Here is a 22,521-nt window from a genome sequence, read left to right as displayed (position 1 = left end):
TGGAACTGGCAAGTATTGCTATCTTGGATGAACTATCACTTGACTCCTCCTCAGACTAGTCGATCCCAATGAGGCATGCTTTCAACAGAATTGGAAAACCTCAGATCCTTTTTAAGATTTTGGGAGAAGCAAAACCATACTAAAATCGATCGATTGTTTAGGAAGTGTACATTTTTAAAAGACACTGATCTGAATATGCCAGCGTGTGGGGGTTTTTCCCCTAAAACCACCCCCGACTCCAAATGCCCGTGGAACCACCATAAGGGCGAAGTCAGCTCACCCTACCTTTGTCACCTTTTTTCTTTACGTGGCGTGCGTAAGTGTGCTTTCCTCATCTCCTCTGGTTTTCGCAGTTTGCTATGTATAGATGCGATAATGGAATTGATCGCATCCCAATCCTCCTCACGTGATGGCATTCTCCGCACTAGATTTTCTAGTACCAGTATTTCTTCTAGAGTCTCCTCTAGGTTCTTCCTTTCTTTCACGAATCTTGGATATTTTCTGGGCCCCTCTGAGATTCCATCGCAGTTTGGACATTCGGGTGGGATATCCAGTTTAAATATGTCTCTCCGACTACTCTTTGATTGCAGGGACGAACCTGTGTGTCCACCGACCCTTTCCCAAGCGTTCCGCCATTTATTTACAGACCTCTCCCTTTCAACGTTCTTCGTCTGCGATAAACAAGAGTTAGGTTACGCATCGTATGTATTCGTTATTTCATCGGTCAAAATATCAATCAGCAATATTCCCGAATCGACGCTGCATCGTTTGGGATGTCCTGTTCTCCTGTAGATTGCACTCAGTTTATGAACGTTAACTAACATCTGCAATGCCTTTACATAAACTGGGGATGCATAAAGCAAGATCGAGCTGACTACCCTGGCTATAAGCAACCTAAAAGTATGCCTTGGTCCTCATAGGTTTGGCATCATCCTTGCCAAGACCATGCTTGCAGCGGATGTGTTGTCACAAACATACTGCACGTTTTGCTTATAACTGAGCTTTGCATCTATCATAACTCCCAAGGATTTGATGTCCTCAATTTGAATGCGGGCATAATTTCTTTTCCGATACTTGGTAATGAGGACCGCTTCCGTTATTTTCTCCGTAATTGTCAGACCAGAATTCTCTAGCCAACCCTTAACAGCACTGATGGCTTCCCATGAGTATAACTGAGCATCTTCGAGATGATTTGCGACCACCACCAATGCTATGTTGTCCACATAACCTACCACTCTGCCTTTCTCTGGGACCGGAAGATTAAGCACATTTTTGTACATAATGTTCAATAGCAGTGGGCCCAGTATAGAGCTCTGTGGGACTTCCGCGGAGAAAACCTATTTCTGGGGTCCGTCATTGGTGTCATATCAGACCCTCCATTCTTGTAAATGGCTATCGACAATAGCAGCGAGGTAGGCGGCAATACCAATCCCTGGTAGGCATTTCCATATTAGGTTCCAATTGGCCCAATTGAATGCATTTCTCGGGTCCAGAGTCATCACTACGCAATATTTGCTGGCACTGCCTTTCCCATGAATTGCATCTTTGGCCAAGCCAGTAACCGAGAACCGGTAGAAATGTAATGTAGATAACTCGTTCCAGCATTTTCCCCACAGTGCCCAGGAGACATATGGGTCTGTGGAAGGATGATTCACCAGGAGCAGTAGCAACTTCTGCCTTCCACTTCCATACTGCAGGAAATATCTCCTCGGACATGCTCACTTCGAACAACTCAGCGAACGTATCTAGTCTGGATTTCATGGCGAGCTTCTGGGCTTTACTCGGTACTCTGTCTAGTCCCAGGATTTTACTGTCGCCTATTCTACTGCAAGTTTTCAGTAGCTCCCTCTCTTGGGGAGAATAACTTCTTGAGGAAAGAGAGTAGGACACGTAATCTGCGGAGATGAATGGCCTCTGAACCGCCTCATCACGATTATATAAGCGCTACTCCGAAAGCATTTCCTCTTAATAATAATAATAATTGTTGGCCCAACAATCTAAATTGGATCAACGCCTTGAAGTATGTCAGAGCACTTCATTCCAGACTGTAACGGTACACTACAGTACACTGTAGGAGTCGCTCGCCGGAAATTATTACCCTGATTTGACTCAGGTATTCATTCATAGCTCATTCATAGTCGACTGGTATCCGACCTCCAGTCACTAAAACAAAATCTCTCTGCCAACAGTGAGATTTGAACCGCGTTCTTCATACTACGACGGCCTAGCGCTATAACCACTTGAGCCATCCGAATACTTTATTCCTTTGCTTCCTTATTGCTTTTTTCGCCCCTGATCGATACTGCCTACCGGCCTCTGAACCATTCGTCTGGCTCGGTGACAGGCTGATCGAAAGTTGGTAAGTATGCTCGCGTCTCATTCTTTTGCGATGCATTGTGCCAGGTGGAGATCTCTTTTTGTAGAGGTGACTAGCTTATTAGATTGGTTTAACCACATCTCTATGAAGGCCTGCTTATCCAAAGCTTCGTTTCGAGCATGAGCTCCATAGTTCAATGAGCATTGCCTGGTGATCGCTGTTGGTGTAGTCCTCGTTGACGTACCAGGACATACTACTTATTAGTGCGGGGTTGATAAAGGTCAAGCCTACGATTGTGGCAGACTCCCCCTTCCGAAAGGTTTTCACATTACTTTTGTTGGACGGGACTATATCCAACTGCGCAAAAGCTTCTAATAATCTCCGCCCCCTTGAATTGTTTCTCTCTCTCCCGCACGGTTGAAGTTCGGACTTCATCCTCCTGCGTTGAGAACAAGATTGTCAAGCATTTCCTCGGAATTCAGACAATGTCAAGCTTGGTGGGGCATAGCAGCTGTAAACATATACACCATCTATTTTCGCTCACACAAAGCCACATTGTATGGTTTTTCGCCACAGTGACGGTTTCTATAAGGTTCATTTATAACGGCAATTCCATCTCCGATTAGTAGGTGGTCTGCTCAAATAAATCCTTATTTTAACAAACTTCATTTTCTCATTGCACTCAACGCATTCCTGAATTCTGGATGTTTACCACTTCCGGCAATATGCCGCCTATTCCGTTCCTTCCTTTCTTTCGCACAACAGGCATTTGGGCTCCCCATTAGACTCCCTGGAAATATGGCCTTTCCCTGCACCCCTTCTACGTCAATTTGATCGATCAATGACGCTGGTGCCTTCGCGTGGTATCCAAACATAACGCATTTAAAACAGACCTGCTCTCTCAAACGACAGACAACCCATCTAATCCGAACTTCTGTGGTCGCCGTTTGGCCGTTTGAGTAACGCAATCAGCTTTTTTTTAAATTGACCATAGACTCCTTTGCAAGCTCTTCCAGCTTGAATTGTTCCTTCAAGGCAGTGTAAATTTCTCTTCTCGATGTCATTTCATCGAGATCCTTACACTGTATGTAGATCTCAAGTTTTTTGGCATGCGCTGAAGTATTCTCCCCGAGTTTTTAACTTGAGCGCGAGAGCTATGATTTTTGTGTATCTTTTCAGCGCAAACTCCCTTTTCCAATAAATCAATTCCAATGTGCTTGTGAACCATTCGGGTCTGATCGGACTTGTGCCGAACTTGGTCCAATCCCGAAATCTTCTTATCTCATATATGTCCAAAGATTCTCTGCAGCTCCTCTTAAGTAATCCCAGGTATCGGGGAAGTGTGATATTGCATCGTTGGGCCAACCCTCTACCTACTGAAGGAAAATGGTGGTACAAGAATAAGTCACTTAGGGCGGTTTTTGCCAACGTTTTTATTTATTACAACTCTGTAGGCAGTGCCCCACGGATTCGTATTAGCATCAAGGCACAACTGCATTAACAATTCGTTTGCTTCTCCATGTGGTTTTCTTAGTGTTATCTCGGAGGTCCTGGCGTTCTTCCTTCAGTTTTCGATACAGGCGACTGATAATTTCCATCGTTATTCCCTTCGGTCCGTAACCTTCTTCTGAGGCTGTAAGAAATGAATCCTTTCCCCTGTTTTCAGTGTCGAGAAAGATGGCCTGGTGGTCGCTGAGGTTGTAGGGCTCCCTTCCATGCAAAACCATTCTTTTTACCAACGAGCTACTGAGGTTTGTCAGATCAGCGATCGAGTCTAAGCCTTTATTTCGGAACGTTAATCCAACGAGGGATCAATGTGTGTTGGCTAGTACGACGTCTGATGAAGCGCATCAGACATCAATTCCTATAACCTTAAGTTCTGGAATCGCCATTACCTTTCACAGGATATATGCGTAGTACATAGCACTCTTTAATGTGGAAACTATATGTATATATTTTCCCGATAAATCCTCAACAACCTATAGACATCATTGTCTCCGGCAGTAATCTTCCTTGGAGCTTTTTCTAAAAGTATCCGATGTGGATTTAACTTCTGCTTGTTGCTACCCTTAACCCATTCTTCAATGCAGGGACTATATGTATACTTTCCCGCATTCTGCGAAGAATCTCCACCATTTAAAGACATCATTGTCTCCGGAAGTGACTTTGGAGGAGGTGGAGCTTTTCCTAAAAAGATCCGCTGTGGATCTAACTTCTGCTTCACTTGTATCCACAGCAGGCCCAGTTGCCCACTCTCGAAAACCGCCGGTACTATGTTTCCGAGTCTTTGCATCGTGAGAAAAAAAATTGTCTTTGCTTTGGGTTGCTTACATGATCCATGATCCATTGTAGTGGAATTACTTCCCGATCAGATGGCAAATGTCTTATTGTGTCGTTGCGGTATTCTGGCTCGAAACAATCTCGAATGAAGAACATGATTGGTGTACGATATAGATGCCCATGGGTGTGCTGATTAAAAGGTAGAACCGGCAGTGGATAGGTCACAAATTGATACAACTCTGTTGCTGCCTGGCAAAGGAATCCATTATCCTGGAAGACGGTCAATGAGTGGATCGCCACAGAAATTCATGACAGGGAACAGTGGAGGGTGCATACTTCTCGGCAAGTCTTGAAGGGAGGGATGGCATGGAGGTCTGTTATATTCTCCACGGTGTGCATAAGGCGGATAAGCAGTTTCCTGGGTAGTTTGTAACATTTTGATTAACAGAGTTTAATTCTTAATGAAAGGGCACGAAACAGTTCCGCTACTTTAAGGAAAGAAGAAGGGAATCAACCCAGAGGGTACGTTATTATAACATTTACCTTGTCACTGGAACCTCGCATCTCCGACAAATCAAGTATGGTTGCCAAACTACACAGGATGAGCGTTTATTATAAATGGCGCCCAACGTGGGGCCCTAACATTGTTAAGTTAGCTCGAAACAATACCCTATTTTGGCCCTAAATTTCGTTGAAATTCGTTGAATCGGGGTGAATACTGAAGAAAGAGAAGAGCACCTCTCCACCAAAACACCGATTTCTGATCCTGCCAGTTTTAGAGAAATAGAGGACAATTAGCTCTAGGTATCACATATCACCATTTGCTGTATACCCTCGTGCTCCGAAAAACTAAAAATGCTTGTGAAGGAGACCGTTGGGGACAGATAGGATACCATGGTGTACGTCCTACACTCAAGGGGTCTTAAAACTTAACAGTTGGATTGAGTAACTTGGTTCTCGTCATTTTCTTGTATTTTGTGCTCTGGCAAACTTGTCTTAGTTTAAAAGGCATCTTACCATAGCGACTGTGGGTAGAACATAATGATGCATGGAGGTTCTTATACCTTCTAGCGAATGTTGTATGTGTTGTCGAATGCTAACGTAGTCGGGTGATCCGAATATAAGCTTGCTCTTCTTAGAACACCAGCTCAGAGGCTTATCCAGCAGATACGTGAAGTGCAGGAAAGGATTATAAACTGTAACCTCAATCGGGCGAATTTGGGATCATTGATACTCTGTATCGACGTCTCATTACTCAGAGCAATACAACAAGGTGTTATTACAACCCCAGCCTTGACCAAAAAATCGATAGAGCAGGTAAGTTTCAGAAGTACTTACCAAGATGGGAGGTTACTTCGATGGGGACAAAATTGATTTTAATTAAGGAATAAAGCTTCCTCAAGAAAAATGAAGAAGACCATTATTTTATCATCCCCACTTAGTCGAGGAAGCTGAGATGACGCACTTGCGATATTACCGAAGTTTGCAGGTACTTTCTTCCCCTCAGTTTTCCATTTTCTTTGGGATTTTGTTGAAGCCATGATGGCTCATTCGTTACTCCCATAGTTCTTCCTTCGGGCTTTGAACATCCTTGCCTTATAGAGTGATATCTTGGTTCTATTTACCTTTTGCGTATTTTCCCCATCTTAGACACTTTGCGCCCTTCAGCAAGACATGAAAGACTTTGTAGACATCCTCTTCCTACTTTATTGACTAATATATTTCAAGACAAGTATTTATTCCCAGTGTTTGTTCAGTGTTGAGGCCGTTTGGTATTCACAAATCAAGATATTGACAGTTCTATTCTGCCTGTGGTTTCAGACAAAAACCATCTCTGGTCAATTCAGTTCGACCTTGGTTTCCTTTGTAACCGGGATCATCCCCGGTAGTCCACGAAATTAAGTAGCTTACACCTCTATAAGAGCTCAGCCAACTAAGTAGGACATATACTTTTGTTAAAGTCATACTAGTACACGACATTCTCATGGCGCAGCAGTCGTAGAAAGGTTCGCCAAAACTTATATGTTCGTGCTTCCTTGATCAAACGGAGAAGCTTATTATATATGTTTTTATACGTAATTTCCAAGTTGTACATATCGGTGGAGAACGTACACTATCCTTACGCTGTTCGAAGGGTCAGTGGTTAAAGCGTTGACAGAAGGATTTGTATCGTGACTGGATATCGGATACCAATCGACTGAGCTGTGAGTGAGTACCTGAATCAAATCAGGGTAACTGGGATGCATCTATTCTATATATGTTCCTCTGCTTTTTTTTTAGAAAATTCAGGCTTGATAGGTTTCAACGATAATATGATCCGCAATAGACTGACGAAGAAAAGAGATCCACTCCTGGAATTTACTAAATTCAACAAAAGATGCCTCCATTCCTCTAATATGAGGAAAAAATTTTAAGGGTTAAGCGTATGCAAAAACAATAACTTAGATAAAGGATATTAGATGCATCATAGTGGATGGCGCGATGTTTAAGGTGATAGAGCGGCAGCCTTCCAATCTCGCAACTCTGAGTTCGAATCTCAGTCATCGTGGATGTCTGTGTTCAAACTATGGAGAATAAGAGGCGTCGGCAGTCACTGTTTGAATAAGATATTGCTGCCATTGGATCTTGAAAAACTTGCGAACAATTTTACATTTCTCGTCAGCTAATCTTCAGTACTCAATTTTCTGGGGTCGCATTCATTGATCTTGCTGGGAATAGGCCTCAATATTACACAACATGAGTAGCAATTGTATTCCTCCTATTCAATCATTTATGGACAGTAGAGCATCTTCACAGTCCAGGTTTCAATAAGACTGTTTCAATTCAGGGCTCAACCATCTCGACCACTGCATCCGTAGCAATAGCAGCATTGTACTTAGAGGACCTATCTACTGCCAATTTTGTATTCTGATTCCAAAGGGCCAGAAGGATTCAGTAATGCTCATTATTTCTGCGGTTATTGGTAAAGAGCTAATAAATCACAACGGACAATGAGGTAATGACTTAATTTTCCCGAATTAGAATAAGGAATAAGAGTCTACAATTCTGCAGCAAATTGGGAAATTCCCAAGCTTCATCCAAGGTTAAAAATTTGTTTAACACTGATATACAGTCTACTTCGTTCCATCACTGTACATTTCCTCTTGGTTGCAGTAGATACTGATATCGGTTTCCAGTTATGCATGGTTTTTTAGAGCATTTCAGTGATAATGGAAACCACAGCATGGAAATTCGGTTGCACAACGAAGGTCACGACCACTAAGACTATGCCCACTAATTGCCGTCATCACTGTCCCCATCATCACACTCTAATCTATGTGAACCGGGAAAAGTTAATCACAAAAGGAAAGAATGGGCTCACTTGACACCAAGCGCGCACAATAATATAACCATTGTGACGACTGGTATTACATGCGCTTGGTAATGAAATCCATATGCATATTGTGTGATGCCAAGAAATGAGTGAAGAAACGGAAATACGAAATAATGTGTTACTTAATAGGAAAATGTCACATGGGTGAAGTTGCGAAATGGGTGCTCAGCTGGTTGGGGTAACTATTTGATCGTCGCTGGTAATTTACATAGAATTGTGGCTATTTAAAACAATGACAACTAATTGTTAGCAAGGAAGAATACAGTAAAGTGAAGTCTGGTATAACGAATAAGTATCAAAGAGGACTCTGGGAGCGCAAGTGTTAAAGTCCTTGATCTATAGTCCATCAAGTAATTCACACATCTTTCCAAACTTATGTATATTGCATTAATCTTCCCCGGGAAGCGATGCTTCGAAACCTCAGAAGTTTGCTGCAGAGGCTATCCTTTTGGGTCTAGCCATTTCAGGGACTAAAGCCTGAACTATAAAGCTCATATTATGTCAAAATTTTAACGAACGTAAATTATAGATCTGTCAAAACTCATTCTCACTCATAATCGCATTGTTTCGTTTGAATACTTGAAATTTCGAGTTGATGTTTCGAACATCTCACTTCTCACCTGCTTACAACTCTTTGCAAAAACAAATTTTGAATGACATTTCGTATGACATCTGTTTGACATTTCCTACGCTCAATTCGGTTGTTACCCGAATTTTCTGTGTTTAACGGAAATTTAACGAAACTCTCGGAGGAGAATATTTCACGACGTGCGCCTAATATAGATAGTTACATTCAATTCTCATTGAGGGATTTCAAGTACGATGCCGAATATGCTTATTAAAGCTCTGGCTTAAGAGCTCTATTCCTCCTAGCAAAAAAAAATTTTCAGTTATGAAGTGCAGCTATCGGGTAACAGGTCGTTGGGGGGCCTAGTCGAGGAGTTACAAGCAATGATTATCTTTTTAGACGTACCTATGTAAAAAGACGACGTTCGGACGATCCACTCTTAAAAAATCCCTCAATATACTGACATCGCGACCCAGTAGCGCCAATCCCTAGCCACAGGAATCGTCTTAAACCTCCAAGATGGGCATAATACCTTTCGTCTAAGCAAGCCGAACCAACGAAAATCGAAAATAACCAAGGAACGGTAGACACGCTAGGCCCCTCCGTTTCCATAGACTTCTTCATTCTGAAATCAGATAACTTAAACCTCCTCAAGAGCAAAGAGCGATCTAAAACCTTCTCACGAAAAATCAGGCGGAATCATTCGTTCTCTTGACTATATATATTTTATACAAGAGATTATTTAAGATTTGAAAACCTTAGGCATCTGAAGCGTATTATCCCTTAAATTTCTTTATGACAACACAAATGGCGCAGCAGTGCCCTAAAACAAGCCTGTGGTTCATTAGTTTTGATGCATCTTTTGGAATAGGCGAACTCGTTCTAATAAACCCCATCCTCGTCCGCTTTGAATGGTCCATGGACAAACAGATTTTGTAGTACAAAAACTATTATTAAGTCAGATACACTGGACCGAATTGCTACCTTCAATATTGTGAGGTGAGTGCTTCGAGGCGTCGGACCAGAATTCCAAGTACGCGTTCAAGCGGGAATCTCATCAACTACCGTAAATATCCTCATTTGGTTAGAGTTGTGACGAGCGGGAGCATCCTGAAAGAGGCTTTTGAATTTCGGACCAACCTGATCCATCCAACTGATTAACGATATCCTTCACTCGGCTATTCCTATCTTTCGCTAATGCCCTACCCACCAACGACTTACGCCTGAAATCTTCCTGCCCGCTCCCGCTGTCAGATCCCTCATAGTGACCGCCGTAGCCGAAACCACGTTCAATCTACTCTTTCAACGAACAGTTCCACCCCATCAGATGCTTCTGTGCGGGCTAACATCACTCAATTTGCGAATCGTGGCCTTTAATGTTAGGCTGCGGCTTAAATACCAGGCAGATCTAATTCCTGTGCCAACAATAATGACTGACAGCTAGGAATAAGCCTCGCTGCACATAGCATATCCCACCTACAAGTAAGGTCATACCACTCATATGTCGACCACATCGGGATAAGTAATAATATCAACGTGAATTCGAATCCAAACACACTCTCACTTCTTGAAACCGGTCTTGGCATTAGTGACCAATACGTCATCGTCCTTCACCTACCAATTTCTTAGATTTAGACTATCCCAAATCAAACTTTCTGAAAACCACCAGATATCGAAAGTGTCTGGATGGCTTAGTGGTTAGAGCACTAGGTCGACGGGATGCAAGGTCACAGTTAAAATCTTACTGGTGGCAGGGACAGACAGGGTGTATGACCTGAGTAAAAAATCAGAACAATAATCACGGGTGAGTGGTATGCTAGCCATGTTGCCATATTGGTATCGAATGAGCTACCAAGCCAGGCGAACGGCGTAGGGACTAAAGGAAGATGTTTACAAGGCAGCCCACAAAAACCTCAAGCTTGCCATTCAGCGGAGGGGAATGTTTTAAGGAGCTCAGCACGGAAATTCCCACAGTCATCCCCACAGATCAGGTCACTTACTCTCTTGTTGAAAATTATCCTCGGGTTATTCTCCCAGTATGAGGGGGGCACTGACACATTTCAGAGACCTCTGAATGTGACGGCAATTCCTGTAGTAACCACGGACGAGCTGTTGGAAACCTGCAAAAATCAAAGAACTGACATACCGAACAGAGCTCTTAACCTTGCCGTAAAATTCAGACCAGACATGTTCGCTGAATTGTTCGAAGCGCGTGCTAACATCGCTGGAGGATTGTGATGCGATTACCCCAATAATCGCATCAATGCAGGACAAACTGCGAAAAACATAGAAGATAGAAGAAATAGCTAAAGGGAGCTAACTTCCCCCGGGGTAAGGCGGGAGTCGGGGGTGGTTTTAGTGGGCAAAAATTCCACACCCTGGCGTGTCCAGGCCAGAGTCTTTTGAAGATTTCTATTTCCACAGATAGACAGACAGGCAAACAGTAAATTGATTTAAATAAGGTTTTGTTTTACACAAAACCACAGTTTGACAGAATCCTAATCATCATCATAAAAAACCTCTTACCTTTTTAAAATGGTTATTCCCTCTGATGCTTGTAGGCTTTTCCCTAAAATCGAATACCACCAGATCAGATTGGATCATCCTGATTCATAGCATGGATACTATCCATTGCGTAAGACACCCCGAAAATCCTATTTTGGTAAGACTCTTCTTTATAGCTTTGGTAGTAGCATTGTTGAATGCTCCCTGTATATTCAGGGAGCTAGCTAGGGTATACTACTTGTAGTATAGCAACCGCACAATCGTGCTAATTACCTTGTGGCGCGGCAGGATTCGCGGCATTCGAAATTTATTTCGAATGTCGCGAATACTAGCGGACAGATGACGCCACCGGCGCTCCACTCAGTTCAGACCTCGCTACAAGAGTAAGGAGCAGAGTAGGTGGCGAGAAATGTCAGATAAAAAATAATAATAAGAAAAAAGAGTTAAAGAAGATAGTTGGCAGTCATTGTGAAAAGAACGAGTTTTGTGCAGAAAGAAAATAGTTACGGACGGATATCAGTATAATTTCTAATATCCCTGAATTATAATAGGAGTACTTTTTTGAAATTGTGTATTGAACGTTGTTAAATACAAGGTCCTAAAACCTGCCCTGTGGATTTGCCTTGTGGTAGCGGTGCTGAGATTTGGAGAAGGGCGACCTCTTCATGATCATCGTAAAGTGTATGTTGAAGACGCACTCTAGGATTAGGAAAAGAAAAGAGGTGAGGCTGATTGACCGCGAGTCGTTGGCCAACTCATGGCCTCACCAGTATGAAAACAATGGGGCGGGTGTGGTCTGTGTGTGGAATGCGATCTGTATGGGAATAAAATACAGTTCCAGTAAATCTCGACAAGCCACGTTATAACTCGTTCTTGCTGTTTCTGAAGCATGGCTTACATTATGTCATCTGAGTCCGCCGATTTATATACGGTGAAGCTGTTTATGGCGCCGCTAATTTTATCCTCCGTAATTATCTATTTGAAAATTTCACACCACGAGGGCTGTATCTTTGGAGGCAGTCCTTGTATGGCCGCCAGTATCTTTTCCGGTAGCCGATGTTAAACACCTCCCTGGTCAGCTTCCTGAGGTTGGACAGGTTTTCATTCCACTACGATGGCAATCTTTTTTTGTGGATTCGAATCCCTTTTCCAAAAACCCTGACCTTTGAGTATTGTTCGTTTGTCGTACCAATATTACCATTTCGAATATCGGAAAGTTCGTTTTTGATACTTTGGTCAAAGTTCAATCTTCCTGGGGTCTTTACAAAGGCGAGAGAACTTTACAGCTAAGCATAGATGTTATATTTTTTGTTGAGGATGCAGGGAGTCCTGAGTCCGCATCCACTTGATGACGGACCGGACCACTTGAGAAGCAAATTACTTCCTCTTTTGTAGTCTATAGACCCCTCTTTTTTGGGTTAACCACCCAATTTTTCCAAAAAGTTGAGTGACAGTTTCGTTCTTGTCTTGTCTGGCTCATCAGACACTGCCTTACCTCTGCCTTGGAAGCAGCATGGCAATTACCACCTGTCGCCGCTTTCGATCAAGCTGCTCCCAAGGCAGAGGTGAGGCAGCGTCTAATGAGTTATCTCTGCACTGGACCAAGCCGTCAGTCAACTTTTTTATAGTTCGTTTGTTGACGTTGCTTGTCGTGAGCCATGAAAGCCAATGAGATATACATGCTCCCGCCCCGCCCTATCCAGTTTGTCCACGACCTTTTCTTAGACGAAACCAGCAGATTAGCTTAGGCGCACTTTGAGTGCTATAGATTTATCTGCGCTATCCTCAGCATGATCTGCTTGTTCGGGGAGATCATCAATTCTTGTCAGAACGGCAATCTTCATCTTTTTCAGCAGCTTGGACTTTGTCGGGCCCGTGAAGCAGAACACTTTTATCTTTGCGCTCCTGACTCCGAACCAAGCCTGTTGTCCGTCTTTTATTGTGCCTCCAGGTCGCCTTCAGTTCTTCCTTCTTGATCATCAGCCCCTGTTATACGGTCGATTTTAATTTCCCTCAGCAGCTATAATAGTTCACGGCATCGGCTGAATTCAGGTCGTCGTCCGGTTAAGCGGAGCGGAATGCTTTTATCTTTGCGTGTTCTGATTCCGAATTGAGGTTCGCAGTCTGCTTTCCCTTCTGGGCACCCTGCCTATATGTGAACTAGAAAAATTTGTCTATTCGCAAGAGGTTCTTCCTTCTTGATCAGAAGCCATCCAGTGAAGGGATTGGGGTTTGTCCTTGCCCATGCGGATCTTTGCCAACCAGATGGTCTTTTGGTAATCTCATCATATTGGACTCTCGTGAGTTTCACTCCCTGTTAGTCATCGTTGGTCTTAGAGTCAAATGAACATCTCCGATACGCTGGTTCACACTTCCGGCCACCCATTAGTGACTCCTTGCGACGTCACTGTTGGATTTCCCAGCGCGTGCCTCGTTGGCTTTTGATGCTTCACTGTATGCACAGGTTGCTTGGCGTCTGAGCCACACTCTGCTCTTCCTGTTTTATTTTTCGATTTCAATCTGAAAGCGATTGCGCTTGGAGGTGTTAGGTTTCCTAGGCATTTCTTGTTGTATTCCTGGAAATTCGCCTAGTATTTCGCAACATCTTTTTCACCCCCCTCGCGTCAGTGCCGGCCTCTTTATTCTTCGCAGCTTTGCTGAGAATATGGATAGCTTTCTAGTACTGGTTCTTGATCAGGAATCCAGCGATCCTCCGCTTCTCCACTGGCTTCCGATAGTCGTTGACATCATTGATGTTGGGATAGGAGTACTGTTGCTGGTACTGGCTACGTCTAGTTCGACGATGACGTTTCCAGACTAGTCCATCTGTTGCCTCGCTTCCGGAAGTCTCTGCTGTTGGTTCCAGCATTGCGGGTCTATGGCTAGCACCGACTCGATGGTTGGCAGTTCGTCCCCTAATGATGCGCTTGCCATCAACTCCTGTTTTTTCTCTATCGTCTTCTGTTTTTGTTTTGTAAAGTTTGAATCTATGTCTTGATCCCACGAATAATCGTGGAAAATGTCCAGTTTGGCTAGCTCGACCACCAAGGTATTATTATTCTGTCAAGGAAAGTCGCACCGCGTCCTTGAAGAACTATTGTGCCCCTTTTACTGGTTATAGTGTACCTGTTGATCATAGTATCTCAAGCAGGCCTGTAACCGTTAGGAATTTTAGTATGTTCCCCACTTCTAGATGTTTCAGTTTCGCATCTGGTATTAAGTGTTCTCCCAGATGTCTCCACCTACTTTGCACAAGTGCCGGACACTGTCCCAGGACATGTATAGAGGTTTCGTCCTCCTCCTCACAAAACCTGCAGGCAGTGTCCGTAGATATCCCTAGCTTCCCTAGGTGATAGTTCAGCCGACAATGACCAGTGAGAATTCCCACTATGATTCGGAGGTTCTTTTTGGTGAGGTTTAAGCAATCCTTTGTGCATATGGGTTCGTATCCCCCAATAAGCACCCTGGACTGCTCCATCCCTGATAGGCCCGTCCAATATAGTTCCCTCAACCGTTTCTCTTCATTTCTTAGATTCATAGCCACGAAACTGTTTCCGATTCCACAGAAGGGTTCTAGCCCGTGTAAAGGCGTCCCTGCTCCCTTCTTGGCTAGTTCGTCCGCTGCCTAGTTGCCTTCCAACCCAGCATGGCCTGGAACCCAAAATATCTAGACCTTCTTGGACGAGCCGAGTGTATTCAGTCTCTCAAGGCATTCCCATACCAGTTTAGAGTTCACCTGGTTGGACCTAAGTGCCTTGATCGCTGCTTGGCTATCGGTGAGAATAGCTATGTTCTGTCCCCTGTAGTTCCTTTGCAGATTAGAGGAGGTACATTTGTCTATGGCGTATATTTCCGCCTGGAATATGCTAGTGTACCTGCCCATTGGCTCAAAGTACATTTTCCTTGGACCAATAACACCGACACCCGCTCCCTCTGCTGTGAGGGATCCGTCAGTGTACCAAGTAATCAGTTGCTGGTTTAAGCCGTATGTCGCAGTCACGCTCTCCCAGTTTGCCTTGGTACTCCAACGTGTTTCAAACTTCTTATCGAAATGAAACCTCGTTGTCATGTTGTCCCTCGGTATCAGTAATTCGGGACACCGCCTAGAAAGGATATCAATGTTCCTTCGATTTAGGTAGCTCCCCGCCTCACTCATACTACCGGCCATACTGAATATTGATCTCCTTGCCTGCATCTGTATGTGCAGATGGAGAGGGGTTAATCCCAGAAGGACCTCCAGGGATGCCATTGAGCATGTCCTCATTGCCCCACTGATACACGCAAGCCAGCCTTTGGAGCTTATGTAATTCCCTGGCTTGTGCGCTAAGTTCGGTTCTTTCTGCCCAGATTACCGCTCCATAGGTAATCATTGGCCTGACTATTGCAGTATATATCCAAAGTAGTATCTTCGGGCTGCAACCCCATTTTTTTCCTGCTATGGATCTGCAAGCCATCAGAGCCCTCGTGACTTTCCGACAAGTGTTTCGGACATGCGTCTTTCAGAGTAATTTTTGGTCTAGCGTGATTCTCAAATATTTGACCTTTGTTTCTTGTTTCACCTCCATATCATGTAATGTTATGGCTTTCAGGTGATCCAGCTTACGCCTCCTAGTGAATGGTACTATGGTGGTTTTGGTTGGGTTGATTCACAGTCCCACCTTCCTGCACCAGGCACTAGTAACCCTTAATCCAGTTTGGATTCTATCGCATAAGGTATCTTCATATTTGCCCCTACAGATTAAAACAATGTCGTCCGCGTAGCCCTGGACTTGTATTCCAGTATTTGTTAACACGTCCAGGAGTTCATCCACTACCATACTCCACATCAGCGGCGATAGTACTCCACCCTGTGGACAGCCTTGAGTGGTGTTCATGATAATAGAATTTGTACCTGTTTGTACCTCTATTTGTCTGCTTTCTAGCATTTTGCCCATCCAGAGTGCCAGGGTGTTTCCCACTCATTTACGGCTCAGGGCATCCAGTATCTCTGTGTGCGATGTGTTGTCGAATGCTCCTTCGATATCCAAAAACGCGCACAGTGCAATTTCTTTTGTTTCTATAGCGTCCCGTAGTACCTCTGTCAGCTGATACAGAGCAGTTTCAGTTGACCGTCCTGCCCGGTAAGCGTGTTGACAGTGATGTAGGGGATTACGCTTTAGAACGTTAGTTCTAATATAGTTGTCTATGACCTTCTCCACCGTTTTGAGTACGAACGATGTTAGGCAGATTGGTCTGAAAGATTTAGGGTGAAAAGGATCCTTTTTAACCGCTTTCGGAATAAAGACCACTTTTGCCCGTCTCCATCGCCTTGGTATGTATCCCAGTGCTATGCTCCCCCTTATCACCCTCAGAAGAGACTCTAAGATAATTCCTAGGCCTCTCTGGATAAGTGCTGGGAAAATGGCATCTACTCCGGGAGATTTCATTGGTTTAAAAGTTCCCACTGCCCATCTTAGCGTAGCTTCTGAGCACACCTCTTTTGCTAGTTTCCAGTTCTCCTTCCTTCCCCTTTCATTCGTTGTTGGGGTGTCAGGCAGATTGTTGTCGCCTGCCACCGAGGGGTTGGACCCCGGGAAATGAGTTCTGAGAAGCAGGTGTACCTTGTCCTCCTCATTCTCGGTAAATGTCCCATCTTCCTTTTTCAAGCAGACAGAGGATATTCCCCCGTCTTTGGCTACAGCCTTGTACAGCCTGGTTGCTTCTGTGATCTGTTCGATCCCTTCACAGAATTCCCTGAAGCTGTTCCGTTTCGCTTCCCTGATCGCGTTGCTATATGCAGTCAGTGCATTTTTATACCTCCGCCAGTCCCCGGTTTGTTTTGCCCGGTTAAAGAGTTTTCGTACCTCTGTTCTCATTCTGGCTAGGTTCTTGTTCCACCATGGTACATCCCTTGATGACTTGACTGTCTTGGCCAGACAGCTGGTCTCATATGCGTCAATGACGATTGTGTTGAGGTTTTCCACCACCGTTTCTAATTGCAGTTCGCTCCTGATGTCACCGCCCCCTTGAAGGTGGGCAATGTTGTTGCTCAGGTGCGTTGTGTAGGATTCCCAATCCGTACTCTTGGGATTTCTTATTATTCTTTTTATTTCGGAATTACCCTCAATGTCGAATCTGATTATCCTGTGATCAGACATTGACGGTTCATCCGACACCCTCCAATTCCTGACCATCCCGTTCATTAGGGTATTTCCTAGAGTTATATCTAGTACCTCTTGTCTGGTGCTGGTCACAAATGTTGGAGTGTTTCCTACGTTATATATTTCTAACTTATTGCTAAGAATAAATTCGAGAAGGTACTCACCTCTACGATTGGTGTCGCTGCTTCCCCAGACTTCGTGGTGGGCGTTGACATCGCAGCCTAGAAGAAGTGGTAACGCCTTCTCCTCGCAATACTTCGTCAGCTTTACGACTTGTTCCGGTGAAGCCCGGCTCTCGTCTCCTGGGAAATATCCCGATGCTACAACTGCCTCTCGAGTGCTCCTCCTGGCTTCCAATGAGACTTGGATAGCCACAAGGTCCCCGGTTAAGAACTCTGAAAGACATATGTATTTTAAATTACGTTTGAGAATTATGCAAGCTCTTGGTTTTTCACAAGAGGAGTCCCAAATTACCTGCATTCTTCCTCCTGCTCCTGAGCCAGCACTATTCCAATGTTCTCCTTGGAATTTGTCCTTGCAATCACTGCAGATGCAGCTCTCGCATGGTGGAGGTTTATCTGGGCTATCTTAGTGCTGGCCATTGGCTCCGTTATTGTTTTGAGCTCTTCTCCACTGTCGGAGTGTCACTCTCCTCCTCCGACATGGCGCTTTCCTGCGCGTCGCTGTCCACCCTGAGCTTTAGGAATTCTAGGTCTAGGTCGTCCAGCTTCTGCTCTTCACTGGGCAGCAGGTCTATTTCCCTGGTTGATCCAGTTCTTTCTGCCTCTATGGCTTCCGAGACTTCTTTAGGGACCTCGGTAAGTTTTCCACCCGGTGCCTCCTCCGAGGTCTCTTTCCTAGGCTTTTCCCTGTGCCAAATCGGTAGTTGATATGACAACTCCGACGTTTAATTGCCTCCAGGGATCTTCCGTCGCGCAGTCCACCAGTATAAGGCCTGGTCGAAAGCGTATCCTGGTGAACACCAGTTTCGACGTTCAACCCTTGATCATCTGCTTGACGACAAGGTCCTCAATGATTTCCTGCTCCTCCCGAGTGAGTATTTGCTCGGGAAACCTTTTTAGCAGTATGGCCAGTTGAATGCCCTTAACCGCACTAGCATAGCTAATGGCGGGCTTCCTGGGTCCTGCCTTCACTCCTGACCTGCCCGGGTTTTCTCCTCCCTTGGGTTCAGGTTTGGATTTTTTGGGAGCATTCCCTTCATGTGGGCTGATCTCTGCTGCTCCCCGCTTTCTCGGCTCCGGTATAGATGGCTTAGGTCTGTCCTAAGCCTTCTTAAGGGCCCCTTCTGGTTTCAGACCTTCCTTTAGATAGTGACAGAACACCGGCGCCACTGAGACCTGTCTCCTTCCTGACGTCTGTTATATTTATCTCAGACGTGCTTTTGCTGGTCCCTGCTCTTTGAGCAGTGTTGTTCGTTGGCTGTTTTCCACTGCTTGACGTCCCAACTTCTCCCTTCTTGGGTGTAGTCACCTGACTCTCAGTAATTCGGAGACGTGCCTCCGCCTGATTAACCAGTTTTGGTGCGGTACGGGGCCCCGCTTGTTTGGTTTTCGATTTCTTTTCTTGTTTTGTACTCATTTGATTCCCACGAGTATGGGGGTTAAGAGGTCCGCCGTGCCATAGCCCCCCGTAGCACGGTAAGGTCTAACTTACTCACTGAGGCGACCAGGTATCAGTGAGGCTCCGTTCGAATACAGTCAGTTACCCCCGACTGCAAACTATCCAATGGGGACGGTTCGCATGACACCCTGGATTGGGGGAGGTGTTTTTCGACTCCCCAGTCAAGATCCGTAGCGTTTTGTTAATAGTAGGGTCACCTCGTATAGGGTGTGGCTATCACCACTCAGTAACGGTCTTGGTAGACGAGAGGCTTGGCCCCTGAAAAGGCACACACCGTCCCAGAGGAGAGACAGCTCATCCTTAGAGAGAGATAGGTTGGCCTCAGGGAGCTATGTTCCCCATCAGTCTATCCTGCAGTGCGCTGCTTGACCCCCACCAAGGTATTGATCTTATTTGAAACTGAAGGTGCTCAAAGTATTCAGAGTTGGCATACGAGGGACCAAGTTCCTTATAGACCACGTAGCTCTCGGCGTATGCTGTTCCACCTTGGATTAGGGTCCTATTAGCACGTTTTTCAATGCAGAGAAGATAGTCCCTCCTACTCATCGAGACCCTCGAACTAGTCGATACTAATCAAACTGCCAAGAAATACTAGATAAGTTGAGGTGAATTATTAAAGATTGAGCCAAAGATAGCACAATACATGCCATCCCCAAAACGAATTGTAATTGAGCTTGTAACGCATTTATATCTCAGAAACTAGATAAAATTTAAGGAACAAATTATTAATACCAATTTTCCACCAAAACCTGGAATCTCAACGAAAATTCCTTAACACAAGAGCAACAAAACAAATTATAATTAATTACTTATCAAGTTCAGAAAAGAAACAATTCCATTGCACACAGATACAAAGGCCTATCTGAATCTTACGAGTGTGTACTATCAGAACTCGATTTCGTTGCAAAGTGCTGGTTTAAATTTATGACTGGAACCGCCTCCTCCCAATTTGATACGGACACGAACCATTTGAAATGTCTTAAGACAAAATAACAAGCAACAAAAACAAAAAACACGAGACTATTATCGAAAGTTTTCCTTTCAGATTTACAAGTATCTTTGTAGCTAAATTATATCTGTATATAGTGCAGACATGCAGACAATCTTGAACATTTTCGACAGAGCCTTAGATTTTTTGTCTGTCCATTCCTTGGCTACATGCGAGTATATGACCCTATAATCATGTAGGTAGGCTTGTATCTTGTATCTTCTTTCCTAAATGTTCTTGTCCAAATCAATTTACTACTATTTTCTGTAGATATTAAAAATAGAATGTGTACGGTTGTTTGGTGGCAAGCCTAGAACTAGATATGCACGTACGGTTTTGGCCATCTAAGGAGCTGGGCATGTGGACACAGATGCATGTATGGAGGTAGACAAGATTTTCGTATCGGATTTCAAAGCGCTTTCACTGGAAAGGTCATTTAATAGTAGTCAAAATGTAATTTAGATATAATGCATTTGGTGAAGACATTTCTTTGAAACTTTGTTTAAATTTAGATAAATGGGTTGAGTAATCAAAGTGACTGGCGTTACGTAGTGGGAAGTAGAATTGGATAAATTGGATGGTTTTGAGTAGTATAAATTTGATATGTGTGAATGGATGTCATTGTTAATTAGAATTATATTAATTGGAGAAATTTTGATTAATTTCACGTTTTACAGAAAATATTCCTTAACAAACTTTCCATAGACATACACAGGTTCAATATTGGTGGCCGTTAATCCTTATAAGGAAATTGATTGCTATACTACGGTGAGTATCAAAAAAGATAATGTTTTTAAATACCAAAAATTGCCTATGATTTTTCTCACAAACGATCTGATTGATATATTCAATAAGTTAATTCCACAAATAATCTAAGCTATCCTTCTCCTGATGTTTAAAATCAAGTTCAACAAAATTGGAAGAGCCTTATGAGATATAATGTAACAAAACGGGATTAATGCTAATGGTATTCTTTTTGATCGACGTACAAACGGACGTCTCAAATCCAAAATTTTCCGCAGTGTCGTCTGTCCTGTCGCCTTCTATGGTTCTGAGTGTTGGCCGACTATAAAAGACAATGAACGCCGTCTTGCGGTAATGGAGACGAAGTTGTTACGTTGGACTAGTGGTGTGACTCGTTTTGATCACATCCGAAATGAGGATATTCGCGATCGTTATGGAGTTGCATTGATCGTGGCAAAATTGCTAGGGAGGCGTCTTCGATGGTATGGTCACGCAATTCGTGCTAACGAGAATTCACTTGCCAAGATTGGTCTGAACATCGAAGTCGATGGTAAACGACCAAAAGGCCGACCGAAACAACGTTGGCTTGAAACGCTGGATGGGGATCTAAAAGATTCGAGATTGCATCCAGATCAGGCATTTGATAGAACCAAATGGCGAAACCGATCACGACGAGCCCATCCCGCTTGTGAGCGGGACAAAGGCTGAAGAAAAAGAAAGATGATTTAGATGATCCTCGCTTCCTTTCCCAAAAGTCTTGAGAAGGGCACCCATGTGCCTAAACCTAATTTGCATAAGTCCTGAAGACTTTCCCAGAAAATGTGTGGAGGTTTCGTCACTTTTCTCACAGAATCTCTAGATAGTGTCTGTAGATATCCCTAGCTACCCCAGATTATAATTTGGCCTATAGTGACCAATGGAGGCTCTTCTTGGTGAGATTTAAACAATCCTTCTTGTGCTTGGGTTCGTATCCTCCATGGACACTCTGATCTGCTTCAATCCTGATAGTTTTGCCCAGTACAGTTCCCTCAGCCGTTCCTCGTTTTTGAACGTCGTAGCCATGAACTCATCTCCGACTCCACAGAAGGGCTCTGTTCCGTGTAGCTGCGTCGCTGCTCCTTTCTTGACCAGCTTTTCCTCTGCCGTATTCCTTCTAACCCAATATGGGCTGGAACCCAGAGTATCCACACCTTATCGAGTGAGCCGAACATATTCATTCTGCTAAGGCAGTCCCATGTCAATTTAGAGTCCACCTGGTTGAATCTAAATGCCTTAACAACCGGTACGCTGTTGGCTAGAATAGAATATTTAGTTAGAATAGTTGTTAACAGATAACTCTAATGCCAGTAAGGAAATCATGTCAAAGGCGTAAAGTAGTTTTTTGGCAAAGTCTTTGCATGCCTTTCTGAAATGTTCCGCGGGATATAAAAGGGCCGGAGGTCCCCCCTCGAAGCAGTCTAAATCTCGAGTTAGAACAGATCCCGTCGTTGAAGAAATTGTTCTATAATTAATTGTGCAGTATGGTTGTATAATTTAATGTAAGGTAATCGCTTTTATTAAAGTCATAGAACGGGCTTGTGTCTAGTGCTACGCAATCCAATGATACAAGTCTATGGAAAGTGGTGACAGTGGTGGGATTAGATAAGCCAGAATGGTTAAACTCGAGGACTTGAAAATAGAGCAGCTGAAACGGGAGCTGTTAGCGTTAGCGCTTCCTGTGACGGGAATTAAAGCAGAATTCGCGAAGCTTTGGATTCGCGAGGAAAGTGAATTATTTCAAGCGGAGTCGGCTCGTCGTGATCGATTTCGCCATTTGATTCTATCAAACGCCTGATCCGGATCGCGATCCCCATCCAGCGTATCAGGCCACCGTTGTTTCGGCCTGCCTTTTGGCCATTTACCATCGACTTTGATGTTCAGACCAATCTTGGCAAGTGAATTATCGTTAATGCGAATTACGTGACC

The 22,521-nt window shown here is 44.0% G+C and overlaps 1 protein-coding gene across 2 annotated transcripts in view; it reads left to right on the top strand.

Moving 5' to 3' along the window:
• The window catches only part of LOC119652347 (unconventional myosin heavy chain 6), a 199,840-nt gene that overhangs the window by 62,942 nt on the left and 114,377 nt on the right, over positions 1–22,521 (top strand). For both annotated transcript variants that reach the window (XM_038056375.1, XM_038056374.1), the window contains exon 3: positions 20,518–20,580. In XM_038056375.1, coding sequence (XP_037912303.1) covers positions 20,518–20,580 — 63 coding nt within the window. The remainder of the gene's footprint in view (positions 1–20,517; positions 20,581–22,521) is intronic.

This window comes from Hermetia illucens, chromosome 3 (genome assembly GCF_905115235.1).
Source record: "Hermetia illucens chromosome 3, iHerIll2.2.curated.20191125, whole genome shotgun sequence".
NCBI lineage: Eukaryota > Metazoa > Arthropoda > Insecta > Diptera > Stratiomyidae > Hermetia > Hermetia illucens.
The sequence above is the reverse complement of the archived record's forward strand: the minus strand, read 5'-3'. Positions and strand labels throughout refer to the sequence as shown.